At 58.9% G+C, this 20,679-nt stretch overlaps 1 protein-coding gene across 1 annotated transcript; it reads left to right on the forward strand.

Moving 5' to 3' along the window:
* The first annotated feature begins 1,458 nt into the window (after window positions 1-1,458).
* IGSF8 (immunoglobulin superfamily member 8) lies at window positions 1,459-20,679 on the forward strand. The gene is given in 8 exon segments (XM_050929849.1): window positions 1,459-1,568; window positions 10,633-11,007; window positions 13,592-13,959; window positions 13,961-14,060; window positions 14,765-15,178; window positions 15,658-16,062; window positions 16,965-17,113; window positions 18,463-20,679. Coding segments are annotated over 7 exon segments (1,839 nt in total). The 5' UTR covers window positions 1,459-1,507; the 3' UTR covers window positions 17,081-17,113; window positions 18,463-20,679.

Raw genomic sequence — 20,679 nt, forward strand, 5'->3', positions numbered from 1 at the left:
CCCCTGTGTATTCTTAGCGCCACGTGTTTATTTACACTATATGCACCAGTCCTGGAACAGTGGTGTCCAGACAGCAGGCAGGCAACACCCCCCTCTCAGGCATCTCAGCCCACACACCCACACCGGGTTCCCAGGGGGCAGCTCTACCCCAAGAACTGACTTTCCTTCGAGAGATTCCAGCACGGAGCAAACTGCTTGCAACAGCGCCTCCAACAGCAATCAGATCCCCCCAAAAGTGACAACAATGCAGCACTTCAGCAAAGCCTGACACTGCTCCCTCCAGCCCAAACAGACCTTGTATGACTGGGTGCAACAGCGCCACCTGGTAACTCCTGCCCTAACAATAATGGTCCTTCTCCACAGCCAGAAGATGGAATTAACTCTCACCACTCGAGTATCGTAAAGACTTGCCAGAGTCCCTCACCAAAAGAGAATCAGATCCTGATCTCTGGTGAAAACAACTTGGGGGTAAGATGAAGGACAGCACAGAGACCACCTTCCTATGCAAAGGAGCTGTGAAGTAGATAAAGGGATCGCTTCACAATTTACCTTTAAATTAGGTTGAAAGCTCTTGTTTAAAATTTTCGCAAATCTTCAGCTATTAATTTGAAACTATTTCTTTTTTAGACACTTTTGTGCCACAGGTGTTTTTTTGGTTTAAATGAAAATGGAAAAAAGTCCTATTGGTTACCAAAACCAGAAATCAAAAAAACACACCCACCCTTCCAACAATCCCAGCTGCTGCCAGTCCTGCAAGGTAGCTCACGGTCATCTGCATTATACATAGGGGAAACTGAGGCACTGAGAAGAGACAAGGGTCACACAGGGTCACACAGCAAGTCAGCGACAGAGCTGATCCACAGGCAGGATTCTGAGCTAATCACTAGGCCCCAGGCCCCTCCCTGAGTTAGGGATAGAACCCAGGAGTCCTCTCAGAGTTGAACGCATCTCATTTTTTGAGGAGATGGGGAAGTCTCCAGATTTCCTTTCCTCCCAGGGACCCTCTGTCCTGGGGACGGCAGCTTCCCCCACACCCTGTGGGGAGCACTGTGCAAAGGGCCAAGAATTCCTCAGCCAGCACACAAAGGCAGCCACCTCTGGGGTGAAACAAGGCAGCTGTTTAGCCGCCAGGCAGTAATGCTCCACAGGGACCCCTTGCCACCCAGCGCTGACATGCAGCCACCTCTGGGGTGGGACACTATAACAGCTGCACATGGACGCTCAGCGCTAAATGCAATCCCCACCCCTCCCACGGGGAGGCCGCATCGGAGACGCAGGAAATTGAGCGGGGGCTTTCCCGCCCCGACTGCAGTCTGAGCCCAGGCGCTGGACTTGGCGGCGCAGAGGCTGCGGCGGGGGATCGATCCGGGCAGGCCAGCGGCTGCTCCCCGCTCGGCGAGCCGCGCTGCGCGCCCGCTGCAATCGGGCGGGGCCGAGGGAGGCCGATCGGCGCCGAGCCGGCGCGACCCCGCCGAAGGCTCCTAGCCCCCGGGCGCCGCTCGCCACCATGGGAGCCATGAGGGAGCCGCTGCCCCGGGGCGCGCTGGGCTCCTTGCTGCTGCTGCTGGGTGAGTGGCCGGCGGAGGGGGCAGCGCCGGGCGGGGCGTACGGGCTGCGGGGGTTCCCGGGGCTGCTGGGGGCGTGGTGCGCGGGGAGCCCCGGCTGCTTGGCATGTATGGGGGGGGGCTCTGGCGTGTCTGCTGCTGCAGATGGGACAGCCGTGGCTGGGGGCGCAGCGCAGTGCGGCCGGGGGAGCCCTGCCCCCTTTGGCGGCTGGGGACTGGGGGGGGCGCAGCGCGGCCGGGGGAGCCCTGCCCCCTTTGGGGACTGGGGAACGGGGGGTGCGGGGGCGCAGCGCGGCCGGGGGAGCCCTGCCCCCTTTGGCGGCTGGGGACTGGGGGGGGCGCAGCGCGGCTGGGGGGAGCCCTGCCCCCTTTGGCGGCTGGGGACTTGGGGGGGCGCAGCGCGGCCGGGGGAGCCCTGCCCCCTTTGGCGGCTGGGGACTGGGGGGTCGAGGGGCGCAGCGCGGCTGGGGGGAGCCCTGCCCCCTTTGGCGGCTGGGGACTGGGGGGTCGAGGGGCGCAGCGCGGCTGGGGGGAGCCCTGCCCCCTTTGGGGACTGGGGAACGGGGGGTGCGGGGGCGCAGCGCGGCCGGGGGAGCCCTGCCCCCTTTGGCGGCTGGGGACTGGGGGGTCGGGGGGCGCAGCGCGGCCGGGGGAGCCCTGCCCTGTTGGAGGCAGGGAGCTGAGCCATGGTGGGGGATGAAGGTTCACAGTCCTTCATTCCCGGCCATGCCAAGGGAACAGGGCCCCCTGCCTGATCCCTCCTTCCCCAGTCTCCCCACAACTCTGCCTAGAGACTGGAGCAGGGATGCCTCTCCTTCCTCCCACTTACACCCCCCTCCCAACACCTATGCAATGCGTGTGTCTGTGGGGCTTACCCCTGCAGCCCCCACCTCGCACTCCAGGGCTACCTCTGCCACCCAGAGCCCACCCAGCGCTGGGCAGGCCAAGGCAATGGGGCCTGCCCCCTATTTACAGCAGCATCTGCCTGTTGGTGCAGTCCTAGCCCTCTGAGAGTAGCCACTGGGGTGTGTGTGTGTGTGTGGGGGGTCTTTTCTGTCTCTCTCCATTTATTTAGTCTGATCCACATTTGTTGTTGTTACTTCCCTCTGATCCGTTGGGCTTTGATCATTGGCTGGCTCCTGGGTTCGGGGCAGGGGGTGATGTAGTTGTTGTGCCACATGCTAAGAACAGGCTCTGGATGGTTCAGATGAGGCCGTGGCAAGATCAGGTCAGGCCCAGGAGGAGACTCTATCTGTCCTGCCTGGGGCTGTCTGGCCGGGCCCCAAGTTGTGAATATGGACAGATCTGGGATTTTGGGAGGGGTGGGGTTGGGGCAGGGCTCAGGAAGAGTCTCTGCCCCCCCCAGGCCTGCACACCCCACGGCTCCCCAACCGTGACATCGTGGTCCCTGTGCCAGGCCGTAGCTCTTGCTGATTGTACTGCATGGTCTGAGCTTTGCCCACCCCAAAGGAATTTCACTGGCGAGACAGTGTAAATCTGCAATTCCCCTGGGGAAGGGTGAGTCACTCTGCAGGTCCAGTGTGACCTTTTAACGAGCACAACTAGAAGTTATGGGCCTGATTTTTCATTAACCTCTTGCACTGGGGGCACTGGGCAGGGAGGGGCTTTAAACCACCTTGGCACTCCTTATATTCCAGGCCCTGGCCTGCCCCTGGTGTAGATTAGGACAGCCTCAGGGTTGCTCTAATTCACACCCTTCTTCCCCCTGGGGAGCTGAAAATAACTGCAGCACAGGGTGTTCTGGCAACCCCACTAATCCACTGCCCAGGCTGCTCCATCCCAGCTCCTGGACCCGTCTCTTCCCTGCAGCACCCATCCTCCGCTCTGGTGACCAGGCAAAATAATGTATTGAACCTTGTGGGAATCGAGCTCTGGGGATAGCCGAGCACCCTGCTTTCCTCTTGCAACACCCCAAGGAATTAGCCCAGCTTGCCAACACTGTATGAGACCTATTCCCTTCCGGACTGCTAGAAGATAACAGCCTAGTACTGCTACCACTGGAGCTATTTACCTCAAGAGATGGGACTCTGATGCTGAAGTTCCCAGTTTGGACCTTGATGACGACAAAGGAGAGGAGTTGTTACGCTAGGAGCCCCCGCGCGGCATTTCGGCCCCATGCCTTGGAGAGGAAGACAGGCTCGGTGGCTGTGGCATGGGATTGGGACCCAGGGCTTCTGGGTTCAAGCCAGCAGGGGCGGCTCTAGGCATTTTGCCTCCCCAAGCACGGCAGGCAGGCTGCCTTTGGCGGCTTGCCTGCGGAGGGTCCGCTGGTCCCGCGGCTTCGGCGGACCTCCCGCAGGCATGCTGCGGCAGAGCGCCCCCAGTGGCTTGCCATCCCAAGCACGCGCTTGGCGTGCTGAGGCCTGGAGCCGCCCCTGCAAGCCAGTGGCTACAAATTGAAGCTAGACAAATTGAGGCTGGAAACGAGGCACTGGAACAATTTACCCAAGGGCTGGGGTGGATTCTCCATCACTCACAGTTTTTAAATCAAGATTTAAATGTGCCTTTCCCTAAACCCTTTGTCTGTGCAGACGGTGAGCGCTTCAGGGCAGGGACTGTGTCTCGCTCTGTCTGTGCAGCACCCGGGGCACTGTGCCCTGATCTCAGCTGGGGCAGGGACTCTATCTGGGCAGCACCTGATACTGCAGGGTCCTGATCTCCACAGAGGAGTCTAGGCGCTTCTATAATACAAACAAACAATAATAATCCCACTTCTAGCTATATCAAACACTCCCCTCCTTCCAAATAGCCTCACTCAAACTGACTTCTGGTTTTAAACCACAATATATTATTTTGAAAGCCCAGCACTCGCCAAGCAGCAGAAAAGCAAATGCACTGATAAATATTAGATTGAGAGCCTGGCGTTCTCCTTGTGTTTCACAGCCCCCGCCCCAATTGACACAGGCACCCCTAAGCTCAGCTGTCCTCCCCCCATCTGTTTCACAGCACACCTGGTCAGTTTCAGGCTGGAGGGGAGGGGGAGCGGAGGCCAGAAATTCCAGAGTTGCTCCCAAAGGTTGAAACTTTTCAGACCTTCCAGCCTGAGTTTCCAAAAGGGGGACATGGAGAGAATCTGCTCTTGATCTTTTTTTTCCCCATGCTGAATTTAAATCCTCCCAACCAGGAAACGCTACTTAGAAACCAAAGCCAGGGTGAGTCACTTTCTTCACTGCAAAATATTCACTCCCTGATTCAAAAAACCCTGAATGTGTCAAACTGCAACCGCAGAATCTTTTCCACTGCAGCTCCAGGCTGCAGGATGAGAGGCCGTGCCAGAAAAACGGGAGCCTTGGAGTCCAGGGCATTGAGTGAGGGGAGGGGTGGCTAGGAGGAGAAAGGCAGCTCTAAGGAAGGGCATCTGATCTGAAGAGCCAGCCCTTCGCGCCTAGAGAGAGTTTAAAATCATGAGCCATTGACCCTCTGGCCCATAGGGGCCAGATGTCAGTGTGGCTATTCCCTGCCCCCTAGGGCCCCTAAGGGGCAGCTGGGGGTGTGGCCAGAGCACAGGGTGCTGTAGCTATTCGCTGCCCCCCAAGGCCTATAGGGAACCCTGGAACATCTCAAAGCACACACGGGGGCTGGCAATGAGCACCTAGGCTCAGCAGGGGCTGTTTGTCTCTTTGCCATGACCCCGGTGGGGGTGAGCAGATGTGTTTGGCTCTGGATTTTTGCCCTTAGCTCTGGTCTGACTGGTAGTTATCAGGGTCTAGTAGTTAGAGCCAGGGCTTGAGAATCAGGACTCCTGGGTTCTATCCCCATCTCTGCCACTGACTAGGTCCGTGGCCTTGGGCAAGTCACTTTGCCTGCTCTGTGCCTCCGTTTCCCCATTTGTACTTGGACGATATGGCCGAGGCCGGCATGTTGAGCGTGTCAGTGGTGCCTGGCTGCTGGGATGGTGGCTGTGCTGCATGAGATCTAGGGGCTGGCACGATTGCATTGGCTGGCCAGCACGCTCCTGGCCCACCTGCATCTGCCCTGCAGTACCAGCATCACCGTGAGCGCCCTGGGAGCTAGTCAATGCACAAAGGCTTAGTCCCCACTCTGGTACCAATGGGAGCCTCTGGCTGGGCCCCTGGGCACAGCTGCCATCAGTGCGTCTTCCCCCCACCTGGCTCCCTATACGTGGAAACCTCCCTATTTGCTGAGCCACCACACAGGGACCAAGTATCAGAGGGTAGCCGTGTTAGTCTGGATCTGTAAAAGCAGCAAAGGATCCTGTGGCACCTTATAGACTAACAGACGTTTTGGAGCATGAGCTTTCGTGGGTGAATACCCACTTCCTCAGATGCATGCATCTGAGGAAGTGGGTATTCACCCACGAAAGCTCATGCTCCAAAACGTCTGTTAGTCTATAAGGTGCCACAGGATTCTTTGCTGAAGGTGCCACAGGATTCTTTGCTGCTCACACAGGGACCTCTCACTTCTCCTGTGGTGCTCGCCCAGCAGCAAACCCCCCGCCCCTGCCTCTGCCAGTTCCTCGGGGCAGGGCCTGGTTTCATTTATTTTGGCTGGTGAGTTTCAGCATCGCGGGCTCTGAGGCCCCTTGGTGTCAGGGGTCTGTGTAAACAAGAACTGGGGTGCTGCTGCCTGGGGTAAATAAACAGGCATCCATCTGTCCCTGATAGTTAATTAGCTCCTCTGTAGAATCATAGTATCTCAGGGTTGGAAGGGACCTCAGGAGGTTATCTAGTCCAACCCCCTGCTCAAAGCAGGGCTAATCCCCCAGACAGATTTTTGCCCCAGATCCCTAAATGGCCCCCTCAAGGATTGAGCTCACAGCCCTGGGTTTAGCAGGCTAGTGCTCAAACCACCGAGCTATCCCTCCCAGCAGCTGGGAGCCGCAGCTGGGCAAATTCAGGCTGGAAATAAGGGGCATGTTTTTAACAGGGAGGGGAATTACCTAGTGGAACGGCTGCAGAGCCATGTGAGGTATCTGTCTGTAAGATCCACTCTGGCTCATGCAGATGTTATGAGGCTGGCTGCAGGTAAATGGTTGATAATCTCTGGCCTGGATCGCGCAGGAGCGTGATGATCCCTTGACATCTATGATCCAGCACCGAGGCCTGTATTCTTAGGGCCAGACTTGCAGGAGAGCGCCCATTCAGGCACCGAAACGGCCTCCGTCTAACTAAATCACAGCCAGTAAATGGCTAGATCGGTTTAGCTGACTCCTGTAAATTTGCCGACACAAGCGACACTGCTAGAAGCCGGGCTAAAATCGAGATACGAGTGTCTGTGCCGGAGTTAATGAAGTCGGTGCCAAGCACTCGGGGAAATCTGCCCATTAATGTGCAGTGAGAAACGTGACCCGTTTGAGACCCAGTCCCTGTAGTGTTATATCTGAGCGGCCTGGATCTCAGCCTGCGGCTGGGTGGCCTGACCCAGTTATGATCGTATTAGCATGCATGGCCGGGTGTGCAGCGCGTGCATGTGTCTGGCTCGCTTGCCTTGCACGGTGCAAATGCAGGAGAAGGAGCCTTTTGTGCATCCTGCCTATTGCAATCACTGCTGGCGCTGCATCCCATTGTCCCCTCGGTATCCCAGAGCCGTCGCGCACTGAGTCCGATTGTCCCTGTGGAGGATGAGGCAATAGACCCGGCTCTGCGCTTTGGAGAAAGCTGGTGTCAGGCTGGTGCTAGCTGTCCTCGGGCCCTGGACGGGGAAACGCTCGGGGACGGGAGCAAAGGTCCTTGGGTTGGGCCGCAGCTGCAGAGTGGAGCCGGTGGGGGCTGGTTTGCCTCGCTCCCCAGCCTGTTTGATCAGGGAATCTGCTGGGCATTAGGTCCCTTTTCTGGCTAGTGATTTGTTCTGTGCTGAGCTGGCTTTTCTTAGCTCTTCCTGAGGAGCTGCTGAATAGCTGAGGCTGGAGCAACGTGAGCTAGAGGCCGAAGCCCTGGACTGGGACGTGGGGTCTGTTCCTGGCTGTGCCACTTGCCTTGGGCATGTCATTTCCCTGCTTGGTGCCTCGGTTTCCCCTCCTATGTCCTGTGAGCTCTCGAGGGCAGAGACTGCCTCTCCCTGTGTGTCTGTGCAGCTCTCTAGGGCAGCTGTGTGTTTGTGGGGAGAGTGAGGGAAACTCTCGCCCTGAACTCCCCCAGGGCTGGAATCGCAGCTGCTCCCCCATCTGCCCTGGAAGTCAGTTGATGCTCCTGTGATTCTCCTGGCTGCTGGCCAAGGGAGTGTTGGCATCTGTCCTCCAGCGGGAGGGATTTAGACCTTGGGGGCTGGCGCACCAGCGGGGCAGGAAGCAAATGTGTAGCCAGTCACTGTTCTGGCTCCTGGAAGCGAATTTACTGCTCACGAGGGAACGGCTGAGCTGGACAAAGTCCCCCCCGCCCAGCTCCACCAGTGCCCATCAGTCCCTATTCATAGCCTCCCCTGCTGTCCCTGCACTGGGCACCCCCTGTGTTCCCATCCACAGCTCTGCCAATGTCCCTCAATTCCTCCCATGCCCCCCCCCACTATCCCACTGGGGTTCCCCTCGCCTCAATTCCAGCTCACAGCCCCCCTCTTGCCATCTCAGCCAGGCCTCCGATCACCCCTCAATTCTGATCCACAGCCTCCGTACTATCCCACGAGGGCTCCCCCCACCCCTCAATTCCAACCCACAGCACCTCCCTTGCCATCCCAACCCAAGGTTCCCCCTGCCCCTCAATTTCAGCCCATGCCCCACCACTATCCCAGCCCAGGGCTCCCACAGCTCCTCAGTTCTGACCCACAGTCCCCCCATCCCAATCCAGAGCTCCCCCACCCCTCAATTCTAACTCATGCCCCCCCACTATCCCAGCCCAGGGCTCCCACAGCTCCTCAATTCCAACCCAGAGGGCTCCCTCCCCACCCACTATCCCAGCCCAAGGCTCCCATCTCATCCCTCAGTTCTGACCCACAGTCCCCCCACACACACTACCTCAGCCCAGGGCTCCCCCTTTCCCTGCCCCTCAGTTCCAGCCTACAGGCCCCCCGCCCCCGGCTATCCCAGCCCAGGGCAGATGCTGCCGAATCACGTGGCTCTGTGATGGAGACGAACATTCACCAGCAATTGGTCTGAGATTCCCACACTCGTGCCATCCATGATCGAAAGCAGGGACTGGACCCAGGGCTGACGGGACTTCTCGCTTGCCCACTGGGATGCTTGTGCCTTGACCCAGTTCCTAGCAGGAAGGGGTAGGAGTCGGGCCCACTGTCTGGAATCCCAGGCAGCGCTATGGCTTGTGCTCCCGGCAGCTGTGAACTGGGAGTGGCTATGGGGCAGAGGGCCGGGTGGGGGGAGAAAGGGGCTGGTGAGCTGAGTCTGACCCCAATGCCAGGCTCCAAACTAACCCCCCATCTCTGTGGAGCTCCAGCAGCCGTGAGACCCCCGGGGAAGAACTCCCTGGGTTCAGGAGCACCTACATGGCCCCCTCGAAGGTCTGGGGAGTCAGCAGAGTTATGTAGCCCTACAGGCTTTCTGGGGAAGCTGCCATAAGTTAGAGCTGCCTTGGGGCTGCTCTGGCTTACGCCGGGGGCTGCTTTGGCTTCTGCAGTTGCAGTGCAACCCGCTCTCTCCCCAGGCTGCCTGGTGCTGGATCACTTGGGGGATGCAGCCTGGAATCTGGCCCCATCTGAAAGCAACGCAGCGGAAGTGACACTTCTGCAATGGCCAGTGGAGAGGGGGCTTGGCAGCCTGAACCTGCAGGGCTGACCGGAGAAGAGGAGGGTTGCAGAGGCAGAGAGACAGGCTGTGTTGGGGTGGCCACAGAAGAGGAGAGTGGCCAATGCTGGGGGAGTAGAGGGGGAAGCTGTTGGGTCCTGAGATGTGCTGAGAGGATGTGGGGGATGCAGTTGTGCTGGACATGCTAGGAGGCAGATTGTGGAGTCCAATGGGTGCAGGGGGGCTGAGACTGGGGGAGTGCTGAGGATTTCCCTACTGAGGTGCTGAGGATTTCCCTGCTATGGGGCTGAATGACAGGGGAAAGGGGTAAATCACCTGCCCCTCGGTTTCTGTAAACCAAACCTGAGGCAGTCTCCCCTTGTGGTTAGAGCATAGATCCGGAAGCTGGACTCCTGGGTTCCTTTCCTAGCCACTCAGTGTGTGACCTGGAGCCAGCCCCTTCCCCCTCCCTGTGCAGCAGCAGTAGGGGCTGGGAGGTTTAGCTCCTTGGGATTGGGGCTGTGAAGAGATCTGGGATCCAGGGCTGGAAAGACCAAAGGATTCGATGGATGCTGTCTGTCCTCAAGTCCCGTCTGCTCCTATCTGTGGTCCATGTCCCGGGGCCTCCACCCCTTAAGCCACTCCAGTTCCCTTCCCTTCCCTCCCCTGGCATCTGGCCTGATTTCTGCCCCAGGAGCCAAGGCACTGAGGGCCAGGCTGGAGGGAGTCACTTTTCAGTAGGAGCTCATATATCCCCCCCTTGCCAACCTACATCATTGCCAGGACTTGAACTCAGGGCTTCCAGCACCATGGTCCTGGCCTCCGCTGCTGGAGCTGAAGGAGTGATGCTGCTGGCAGCAGTAGGCTGTTATCCTGTTGTGGAGCAGCCACTAGAGGGAGACAAGCAGCATGTTGCTGGTGGGGGGCTGAGAACAACTGACTGTCGGGGAGAGGGGTGCTCTGGACTTGCTTGGATGGGGGATGAGTCCTAGGGATGGGATCTTGGGGGTGTGGAGGATGGGACCCCTTGGTTGGGGGCTGTTCACTGTAGAGGGGGATGGGTCCTCTAGAGAAAGTACATGGCAGGGTGTGGAATGGGACTCCCTCAGGGGATGCATAGGGGGCCTGAGAAGGGGAGGTGCTATGGGGGGGCAAGGATGATGGAGCAATAGGGGGCAGGATGATGGGGGTGGGGATCTGGGGGTCCTTGGCAGTGGTCAGGGTCCCTAGAGGCAGACCCAGGAGATGTTTTGGGGGGTTCCTGGGAAGAGGAGTGTACTGTGGGGACACAGACCCCTGGGGGGCACAGAGATGGGGGATGGGAGCCCCTGGGCCCCGCTGGGCTGAGGGATGAGATGGGCTGTGCTCTGTAGTTCCCTCGGTCACTAATCCCTTCTCCCCGCTCCCTCTCTGCAGGGCTGTGTGGGGCGCGGGAGGTGCACCTGCCCCCAGGGCCCCTGTTCCGCGTGGAGGGCACGGCCATCTCCGTCCCCTGCAGCGTCTCGGAGTACGAGGGCCCCACGCTGCAGCACTTCGAGTGGTTCCTGTACCGCCCAACGGCGCCCGAGATCTCCATCGGCATGGTCAGCACCAGGGACCCCAGCTTCCCCTATGCCGTCTTCAGCCCCCGCGTGCAGAGCGGGGAGGTGTCGGTGCAGCGGCTGCGTGGCGATGCCGTCGAGCTGCGCATCGCCCGGCTGCGGGCCGAGGACGCCGGCGTCTATGAGTGCTACACGCCCACCACCGACTCCACGTACCATGGCAACTACAGCAGCAAGGTGGTGCTTAAAGGTACCTGGGTACTGTGCAACTCGGGGGACCCCATGCACACCGCCTGGCTCCCAGTTACCCCATTCCGGCACTGGGGACAAGACAGGGAGGGTGGCTGTAAACCCCTCTTACCACCAAGCTCCCCCCCCCCCATCCCTGTGCCAAGATGAGTCACTAAGATAAAAATCCCAGTTCTCCACTGCCACCCAGATCCATGTGTGTCGCTTGCACCAGTGATGAGGGCCAGCCTGCTGGTCACATGGGGTCTTGTATCAAATCTGTGCTGGTGCAAATGAGGCATGAGAAGGTGGGTGGCTGTGGAGAATCGGGCCATTATAGTGACTGACCCTGTACTGTGGTAATCCCCAAGGGCCAGGCCTAAATCAGAGCCTCATTGCGCTAGGCGCTGTACAAATGCTCCCTGCCCTCAGTCTGTTGCTTCTGAGAGGATTCTGTTTTATGCACTCCCTATAGTCTGGATCATACCAAGTCCTGCCCACCGTGTAAATTACAGCAGCCTTGAGGTTGCTCTAACTTACACTCTGCTACGCAGGGCCCCATGTGCGCCCTGGACAGTCCCCTGGTCTGCCCTCTATGCTAGGACTGGTAATAGCCTGGGGCGTTGGGGGCTGATCTGGTGCTGAAGCCTCTGGCTAGGGTAACGAGCAGCCCTGTTGTCTAGCGTCCAGGGCTCAGGCACTCCATGCCTGGCAGCACCTAGAACGAATCTGCATAGACCCTCCCCAGATACCAGTGCTGATTGCCCCACACAGCCCAGCTTCTGCCGCTGGCCCCACGTGAATGGGGCGCGTGAGACTCAGACATACATGGGCCTGGTTCTCAGCTCCATTGCGGCCCCTCCGTGCTTCTCTGGCAGGGTAATGGGGCCTTAGGGTGGGTGGGAGCAGCTCTCCGTAGGAATCTCCTGCGTGGCAGCCTCCCTGGCCGGTGTGGCGTTGCTGTAGAGGCTCGGAGCTTTTTCCTTTCCTGTAAGAGAGCGACTTGTGGGAATTCCCTGCGCCACCAGGCCAGGAAGTGCAGCATGGGCGGCTGACATAACATCACCCCTCTGGAGCTTGCCCTTCAGAAAGGGGAACTGGGATGGAGCGTGGGGAACCCCGCAGTTCCTCATACCCTGAGCCTGGCCAGGATCCAGCTGCACCTTGGGATGTTCCCACTTGGCTGGGCTCTTTGGATTAGCCCATTGGGGTCTTCCCAGGTGACCAGTGAGCTCCTGAGCGGGAGGGGCTAGGAGACATGCTGCAGCCTTCGTAGAGCAGAACAGGCCCCAGCATGGGGATTATTTTTGTGGGGCGAGAGGAGTGTGGGTAGGGGTGTCTCTGGGGCACAGCAGACGCACAGCAGATCCGGGCATGTCCAGCTGACCAGCCGCTCCCCCGCCCCCTGCTTACGCCTTACGCTTTCCCTGCCATGAGTGGGTGCACAGTGGGGTCTTCCACCTCAGCGAGGTCCAGGGCTCTGGCTCTATCTGCAGACCTGGGGCAGCTCCCACTACCCCACCTGCCACCAGCCTCAGCCTTGCCCTGGAGGGGGCCCTCTTGGGCAGGAGGCAGCTGTGCGCTCACCCTAGGGCCAGGCAGCCTGAGCCCCAGTGCTGGGTAGGGGAGTTGGGCTAGCGGAGGCTCTGTTCTGCCATCCAGAGGGAGGGAAGCGGGGGGTCAGCCCAATCGTGCCGGGTGCCATCAGCATCCACGCAGGCTGCTGGGCCAGAGAGCAGCTTGTGAACCTGCGCCCTGGCTCGGCGGCTGCCCTCGAGAGCTGAGTGCTCAGCCCTAACAGGATCAGGCCTCTTGTGGCTACAACCCAGGGGTCTGCCCAGTGGTGCCCCCTGGGGATGTGAGTGGAGTTCGGGCTCCATGGCCCATTGGGACCTCAGTGCCCTGCAGAGACTGGAGCAGGGGCTAGTGACCTAGCAGTTCTGGGCAGGGGCGGCTCCAGGCACCAGCACAGCAAGTGCATGCCGGGGCGGCGAGCCGCAGGGGGCGGCTTCTCTGCCGCTGTGAGGGCGGCAGTCAGGCGGCTTTCAATGGCGCTTCTGCGGGAGGTCCGCTGGTCCTGCGGCTTCGGCGGCAATTCGGTGGCGGGGACACCGAAGGCGCAGCACCGGCGGATCGCCCGCAGGCGCGCCCCTGAAAACCACCTGCCTGCCGTGCTTAGGGTGGCAGAAGCCATAGAGCCACCCCTGGTTCTGGGACTCCCTGCCTGGTGTTGGGGTAGCACCCACCCCGTTTTTCCACCAGCAGGGGGCACTGAGGAACCAAAGGGATGAGCTGGTGCTTCAGAGTGTCCTTAGGGCTGTGGGGTTTTCTCTCCCATCAGTCTGTGGGCTACAGGCATTTATGGCCATGGTGCCCCGTCCAAGGGGATTAAAGCTATGAGGGGGAGGGGGCCAAGTTACCTGACATCAAAGGTAAAGAGCTGTTAGAGCGAGGGAGCGCGCACACACACACGCACGCACGCACACACACACTCTTTCCCCTAGTGGTGGAGCAGAGGGGTCGTCCCTGGATATCAGTGACCAGCAGGACAAGGCCTTGCCTGACCCTGCTCACATCTCTCTCTCTTTCCCCCTTCTCCCCTGCAGTGATCCCTGACATGCTCTGGGTCTTGGCCCCCACACCCAGGCCCCCTCTGCGGAGCCGCATGGCTAGTACTTCCCCACTGCAGCTCAGCTTGTTGGAGGGCCAGGAGCTGCAGCTGAGCTGCATGACCCAGAGCCAGACGCAGCAGCACACCCATCTCTCAGTCTCCTTCGGGGTGTCGGCCCCGGATGCCCCCGTGGGGCGCCAGACGCTGCAGGAGGTGGTCGGGGTGCGGCGTGACTTTGCCGTGGAAGCTGGCGAGCGCTTTGCAGACCGGTACCAGGCTGGGGAGCTCTCCATGGCCAAGGCAGGCAGTGAGCAGTACAAGCTGGCGATCGGGCGGGTACGCCCGGGGGACGCGGGCACCTATCCACTGCACAGTAGGCGAATGGATCCAGGACCCTGACAGCAGCTGGCAGCTGATCACCGAGAAGCGGGCAGCACTGGCCCAGGTGACTGTCCAGTCCATCGGTGAGTCCTGGCCAGCTCTGCCCCCAAGCCGCATCCTGTGTCGGTGCTCACTGGGCTGGGCTCCCATGAGGAGGAGGGTGGTATAGGGCAGCAGGGCATTCGCTGACGCTGTCAGGCAGGGGCGATCGGTCACCGGCCCTGTGGGAACTGGTCACCCTGTGCCTGTCGGGATCTCGCCTCTTGGTCCGTCCTCACCACCAGGGACCGCATTGCCCGTTGTCTCTCGTCTCGGCAGTCTTTCACTCCAGTGCAAAGTGAGCGCAATCAGAGCAGTCATGTTTGCACAGTCGCCAAGCAAATGACCAAGTGGGGCCAGGTGGCAGGGAACTAGACCCTTGGCTTGAGGGAGCTGGATTCTGTGGTTCCCCTGGCTGACATCACAGGTTGAGGGTTGTGTGAGGGGCTCAGCAGTTTGGCAGGGAAATATTATGCCCTCCCCCCCCCCCCCGCCCCACACACACACCCCTCCCCAGGCAGCTTCAAGTGAATGCAGAATTCTTCTTCACCCCCTGCCTCAAACTGCTGTGTAGCATTGCTGTGTGGCTGTTAAACAGCAACCATGCTCCACCCCAGAGGTGACTACATGTCGGTGCTGGGTGAAATGATCTCTGGGCATGGGATCCTTTGAGGAGGGGCGGGGCAGTGCCAACGGGGCTGTGTGGATGCTCTCACTCCCCTGCTCTCTCTTTTTGGTTCCGTTTCAGCGAGCCAGCTGGCGGTGTCGGCCGGCCCGCCCAAGGTCCGGCTCAGCGCTGGAGACGCCCTGGAGCTTCTTTGCAACCTGTCAGGCCCTGTGCTCCCTGCACCCCACGTGGCGTACGCCGTGAGCTGGGTGGTGGGTGAGGGGGACGGGCTGCTGGTGGCACAGCTGGACACAGACGGGGTGGCCGTTGTTGGGGAGACCTATGCCAACAGCCAGGTGGGCTGGCGCCAAGTCTCGCTGCAGAAGCTGACACCCGCCCCAGGCTCCTACCGGCTGCGGATCGAGTCGGCCCAGCCAGGGGACGAGGGCACCTACCGCTGTGTGGCCCAGGCTTACGTGCGCTCCCCTGATGCCCGGCTGCGGGAGGTGGCCAGCAGCCGGTCGCAGGGGCTGAAGGTGCACATGAAATCAGAAGGTACAAGAGTTGGACTGGGTGGGGGGTTGGCTTGCATTTGGGGGGCCCCCTTTGCACCCCTACTCCTGCCATCTGCCCTGTGCCCCTGGCCGTGCTGATTCCTATTGCTCCAACAGGGTGTGATTGGCCTGGATGTGAGCACCCCACAACCAGCGCTCCTGCCCCGCTCCCTACAATGCCCCCTGCTGGGGGAGGCCGGGGCTGGAGTATCTAGGAACTCCCCCATGGCTAGTCCTCCTGCCGTGCTCCCTACAGCGCCCCGTGCTGGGGGATGCCTTAAGGGCAACTTTGTGTTGTTTTTTAGATTTTCCCTCCTCTCCGCATTTCCATGTGTGGCCCCAGCCCCTTGGCCTCCGACGGCATCAGGCTTCAGCCAGTGGGGGGTGTTTGGACCCTGCTGGGCCTAGGGGTTCAGCGTCTGGACCCTGAGCCATAGCTCCGGTGCACTGACTCCTGCTGCCCTTGTCTGTCCTCTGCAGCCGTGGTGGTGGAGGCCTATGCATGGCTGCCCATCCCTGCCACCTACCGCGGGGACACGGCCGAGCTGCTGTGCAACATCTCGGTGGAGTCGACCCAGGCCGTCCACGTGGCCGTCAGCTGGTGGGTGGAGGTGACGGTGGGGGAGGAGGAGCCCCAGGGCCGGATGGTGGCGTCTGTGAGCCGTGACGGTGTGGCCGAGCTGGGTCGGCGGGCATCAGGCGGGGACATGAGTCTGGACAAGGTGGGGCCGCAGTGCCACCGGCTGCGGCTCCATGGGGTGCAGCCGTCCGACGAGGGGAGGTACCACTGCGCCGTCACCTCCTGGGTGCGCTACCCCGACCGCAGCTGGTACAACGCTGGGGCCGTGAAGTCCAACTCCGTCGCCGTGTATCCCTACGCCCGGGGTGAGTTCTGCGTGCACTGCCTCCCCCTAAATCCCTGTATATCCCTACGCCCTGGGTTAGTGCTGCTGTGACACACACACACACACGCACACACACACGTGTGTATCCTTACTCCCGGGGTGAGTTCTGAGTGCACCACCTCCCCCTAAATCCCTGTGTATCCCTACGCCCTGGGTTTGTGCTGCTGTGACACACACACACACACACGTGTGTATCCTTACTCCCGGGGTGAGTTCTGAGTGCACCACTCCCCCTAAATCCCTGTGTATCCCTACCCCCTGGGTTTGTGGTGCTGTGACACACACACACACACGTGTACGTACGTACGTATCCTTATGCCCGGGATGAGTTCTGCATGCTCTGCCTGCCCTCCACCTGCATTCCGTTCATCCCTACACCACGGGCAAGTGCTGCTTGGCGCTGCCCATTCCCCATGTATCCCTACGCCTGGGGTGAGTTCTGCATGCACTGCCGCCTCCTCCTCCTCCCCCCAGCCCCCTCTGCATATCCCTACACCACAAGCAAGTGCTGCTCGGCACAGCCCATTCCCCATGTATCCCTACGCCCTGGGTGAGTGCCGCTGTTCTCCCCTACCCCCCCATCCCCGTATGAGCATTAGTGCGTGCCTCCTCCTCCCCCTGGGTATCCTTGCTGAGTGCTGCCCCACAGTGCGCCATGGGTCTGTCCAGCCTGCAGTCAGCTCTGTGACAGCAGATGCTGCTGGGAGGTGGCTCTGGGCAGGATGTGGCTGGCTCTGTGCCCCCTGCCAGAGGGCGACCTAGCTAATCCCCCTCCCGCCACCCGGCTTCTCTGCCAGCCCTCTGGCTGATGGCCCCCAGGCCTGGCTGCTTTACACCCCCTCCAGCGCCAGGTCTGACAGGCCTCTCTGCTTTCCCCTCCAGCCATGGACACCCTGTTCATCCCCCTCATCGTGGGCATCGCCAGCGCCCTCTTCACGGGCATCACCATCCTCGCCACCATCACCTGCTGCTTTATGAGGCGGCTGCGGAAGAGGTGAAGCGTGTGGGAGACTGGCCCCAGGGCGCTGCAGGTGAGTCGACCTCTGTGCAAGGGGCGTGGGTGGGGGACGGAAGTGTTTTATGCCCCTTCACCCACCCTCTCCTGCTGGGGGGATGCCACAGAGCAAATCCGGGCTCCTCTTCCCCAAGGGCTTTGCTGTGTGCCCAGGTTTTTCTTGTGCAGCAGATTTAGTTCCTCTGGGGCTGGAAGAACTGGCTCTGCCAATATGGATGAGACTCTGCGCCCTCTAAAGGGACAGAGATAGAGACGATCCGACGGGAAATACTGCATCCATGATCCTTCTTGGGGCAGCTCTGCTCCATATTGGTGGGGGTTCCTCGATCCCTGACACACAGCAAGACCCCCTTCTCCCTGCCCAACTTGTGTCCAGCCCTGCCAAACACAGTGTGAAGTCCTGAGGAGCTCCAGTCCCGGCCCCCTTGGGCCAAGCTTTCAGGGAGTCTGAATCAAAAGCAAATAAATGATTTGCATCAAGTGCTGCCCCTGGGGCCGGTCTTGGGTCTGTTGTGTGACAGTTTCAGATCACACCACAGGCAATGTTGGAGAAATCGGAGACTAAACAGATTTAGTCTGCGTGTGGATAGGAAGGTGGGTCTGAGTGTCAAAAGCTGGCCCTTAAATTTGTTTGTGTGTCTGCCCTCCACTGGATGGATTCAGATCTACTGCACTGTGTGTCATAAGCCCTGTACTGCAAACACCTAATGGAGATTCTCCTTTAGCTCCAGCGGCAGGGTTCTGGGCTCTGCTTAGAAATTTTCTATAAGAATGTCTTTTTGACGGAAAATGTAGTTGCCACAAAACCAAATGGAAAAACTTTGATTTTGCTGAAACTTTTGGTTTTTTTCCCCCATCATATAAATCTCAACAAAATATTTTTGTTTGGGGTCCACTTCCACCTGAATGGAAACATCTTGGTTTGTTGAACTGAACCAAAATGTTTTTGTTCTTTCTTCCAAATCAGTTCAACATTAAAGTGCATCTTCCTGTGCTGCCGCGATGCCTCATGGGAGTTATAGTTCAGCTACAAAGCCTGCCCAGAGGGAAGAATGGGGACATGAGGCACCTGAACTACAACTCCCATGAGGCACCGCGGTGGCATAAGAAGATACTGTTGAATATTGAACTGATCTGAAACAAAACATTTTGCAATTTCTTTGAACTTCTGTAAAAAACTTCAATATTTTGACCACCTCCTAATTCAGGACCAAACACAGTTGAACTATTAGTATTTCCCAGGGGATGAAATCTTGTTCCCTGCCCAGGTCTCGTCGTAACCCAGCTGGCCATGGTTCTTTGGGAGATCCTTGTCTGGCTGCCCCTGATCCCACCCTCTCTCTCTCTGTCTCTCTCTCTCTGCAGGTGCCTGCTCCATCTCGCTCTCCCGCCAGCCTTCACTCAGGCCACTGGGCTCCCCTTTTTGCCCCCACTTGTGACTTGACCTCCCACCTGCCTGGTCCAGCTTGGGCAGCATTTCAGCTCCTCGGACTGCACACTGGCTTCCTACTTCATTTCAGTCATTCCATTTTTTTTTTCTAAACTCAACCCAGATCCAGGCAAGCCCCTGGTGGGAGATGGGAGAGACCCTGGATCCTGCATCAGGGCCAGACGTTGCCATGCCAAGAAGTCGATGCATCCATCTGAGACAGCCAGGCTGGAGAGGTCCCTCCCTGGAGGACATGAGGGACAGTGGCACTGCCTCATCTGCTCCTGGACTCGCTGCTTCCCCAATCCTTCCCTATCGTGTCTCTGTGTCCCAGGGTGGGAGCGTGGGGGCTGCATTTCCCTTGCTGCCAGCATCTCTATATTCTCCACCGCCTCTGTCCGTAACCCCTGTTCTCCTCTCCCCTCTAAGTGTTTGGCTCGGTGAGGGCTGTCCTGTGGATCTAGATGTGTGTGGACTCTGCCCCTGCAGTGTGCGCAGAGAAAGGGTGTATCATTCCCTAGGGGAGGGGCCCAGAGGCTCTGTGCTCTGGACAATCTGAGACTTGATCTACTGGAGACCTCGGGGTCAGTAACGTGCTTGTAGGCTACAATGTGGACAACAGCCTGCTGCTGCTGCCAGCTGAGGGAACTCCTCCTCTAGCCAGAGCAGTAGAGCCTTGTTCTTTAGAGCTGAAGGTCCTGGGTGCAAAACCCTGCTGATGACCCATGTTGGGGTCATGGTTGGGTGACCTCAGGTGACATGAGAGAGGGGAGGGGTCTGCCTTTGTGTAAGAGAAGAGAGGGACTTTAATGCCAAAGGATGGGGGCTCAGACCTTCTTTGGCCCCCCTCCCCTTTGGGGTTTTAATTGCACCTCAGCTCTGCCTTCAGGAATAGCCGAGTACTCTGTACCATTGGCTGGGCCTGCCCCCAGAGTGGTCCCTTTGCAGCCAACAGGCCCGATCCTGCCCTATCCCTCATGCTCACTGCACCTGTGCTCTCAGGCTGATCTGATGGCATTTTGCACTGACTGTGAGAAATCCTGGCCCCCCAAAGTCAATGGAAAACCCCCCATGATCTGCAGTGGGGCCAGGATTCCAGCTGTGATGTAACCAGCAGCAGAATCCGATTCATGTGTTTCTGTTAAAGAGACGCATGTAGCAATGGCCACGGAGTCCGGGTTTGTTAAATAGGTCCTAAAACCTCATAGGGGTGGAGATGGACTAAAACAATTGGTGGTAGGTTTTTAATGGAACCTTCTCCCAGGTCCCTGCAAGAGGGAAAGTGCCCAGGCCGGCAAGAGACATGCCAAGCAGAGGTGCTGTGTGGAGGGGGAGAACCGCGGCTGTCGTTTGCTTGTCCTCTCTCCTCCCGAGTGCTGGGAAGGGGCCTAGAATGCCACGCTTTAAAAAAAGAGCAGTTGGGTTTGATGTTGTGGTTTTAATGTAACAGGCACACAACAGCCAGGATTTTCCAAAGCTGCCTGGAATGTCGCTGTTTAAAACCAGGGCAATCGGCCGTGTGCGTTCCTGACACGGTTTAGAAAAACCACTGCCCACGTAATGGTCATTCCTGTGACCAGTCTTGGCACAATGGGGGGTCCCCCCAAATTACCCTATCAGACGAGCACAGAATCACGTGGGTTGGGGAAATAACACGTTTATACAGATAAGCACTATATAGAGACAACCACTGTACATAGATGCATAAATTATTAATCTCTTTTTAGAGATATAGGATCAGATCCTTATCTGGTGTAAATCAACATAGCTCCTTCAAAGGGATGCCGCTGGGCAGGATTGAATCCTTGCTGTACAGGGCCGAGCACTCTGGCCCTGGTGCAGCAAAGCCCTTAAGCATCTTCGTAACTCGAAATCGGCCGCTTGTTCCATTGAAGTCAATGGGAGCGCTCCTGCGTTTAAAATTAAGCACATGCTTTGCTCAATGAGGGTCTCTAACCCCAGCAGCAGGGCCAGTGCTTCCATTAGGCAACCCTAGACGGTTGCCTAGAGTGCCAGGATTTGGGGGGCGGCATTTTGTGCGCTCCCCACGGGGTGCACGGGAGCTTCCGGTTCCTCTTCCGTCACGCCGCCAAAGAAGGACCTTCTGCCGATGTGCTGCGGAAAACAATGGCAGGCAATTGAGCAGCTCAATG

Source organism: Gopherus flavomarginatus, chromosome 20 (genome assembly GCF_025201925.1).
Source record: "Gopherus flavomarginatus isolate rGopFla2 chromosome 20, rGopFla2.mat.asm, whole genome shotgun sequence".
Classification (NCBI taxonomy): domain Eukaryota; kingdom Metazoa; phylum Chordata; order Testudines; family Testudinidae; genus Gopherus; species Gopherus flavomarginatus.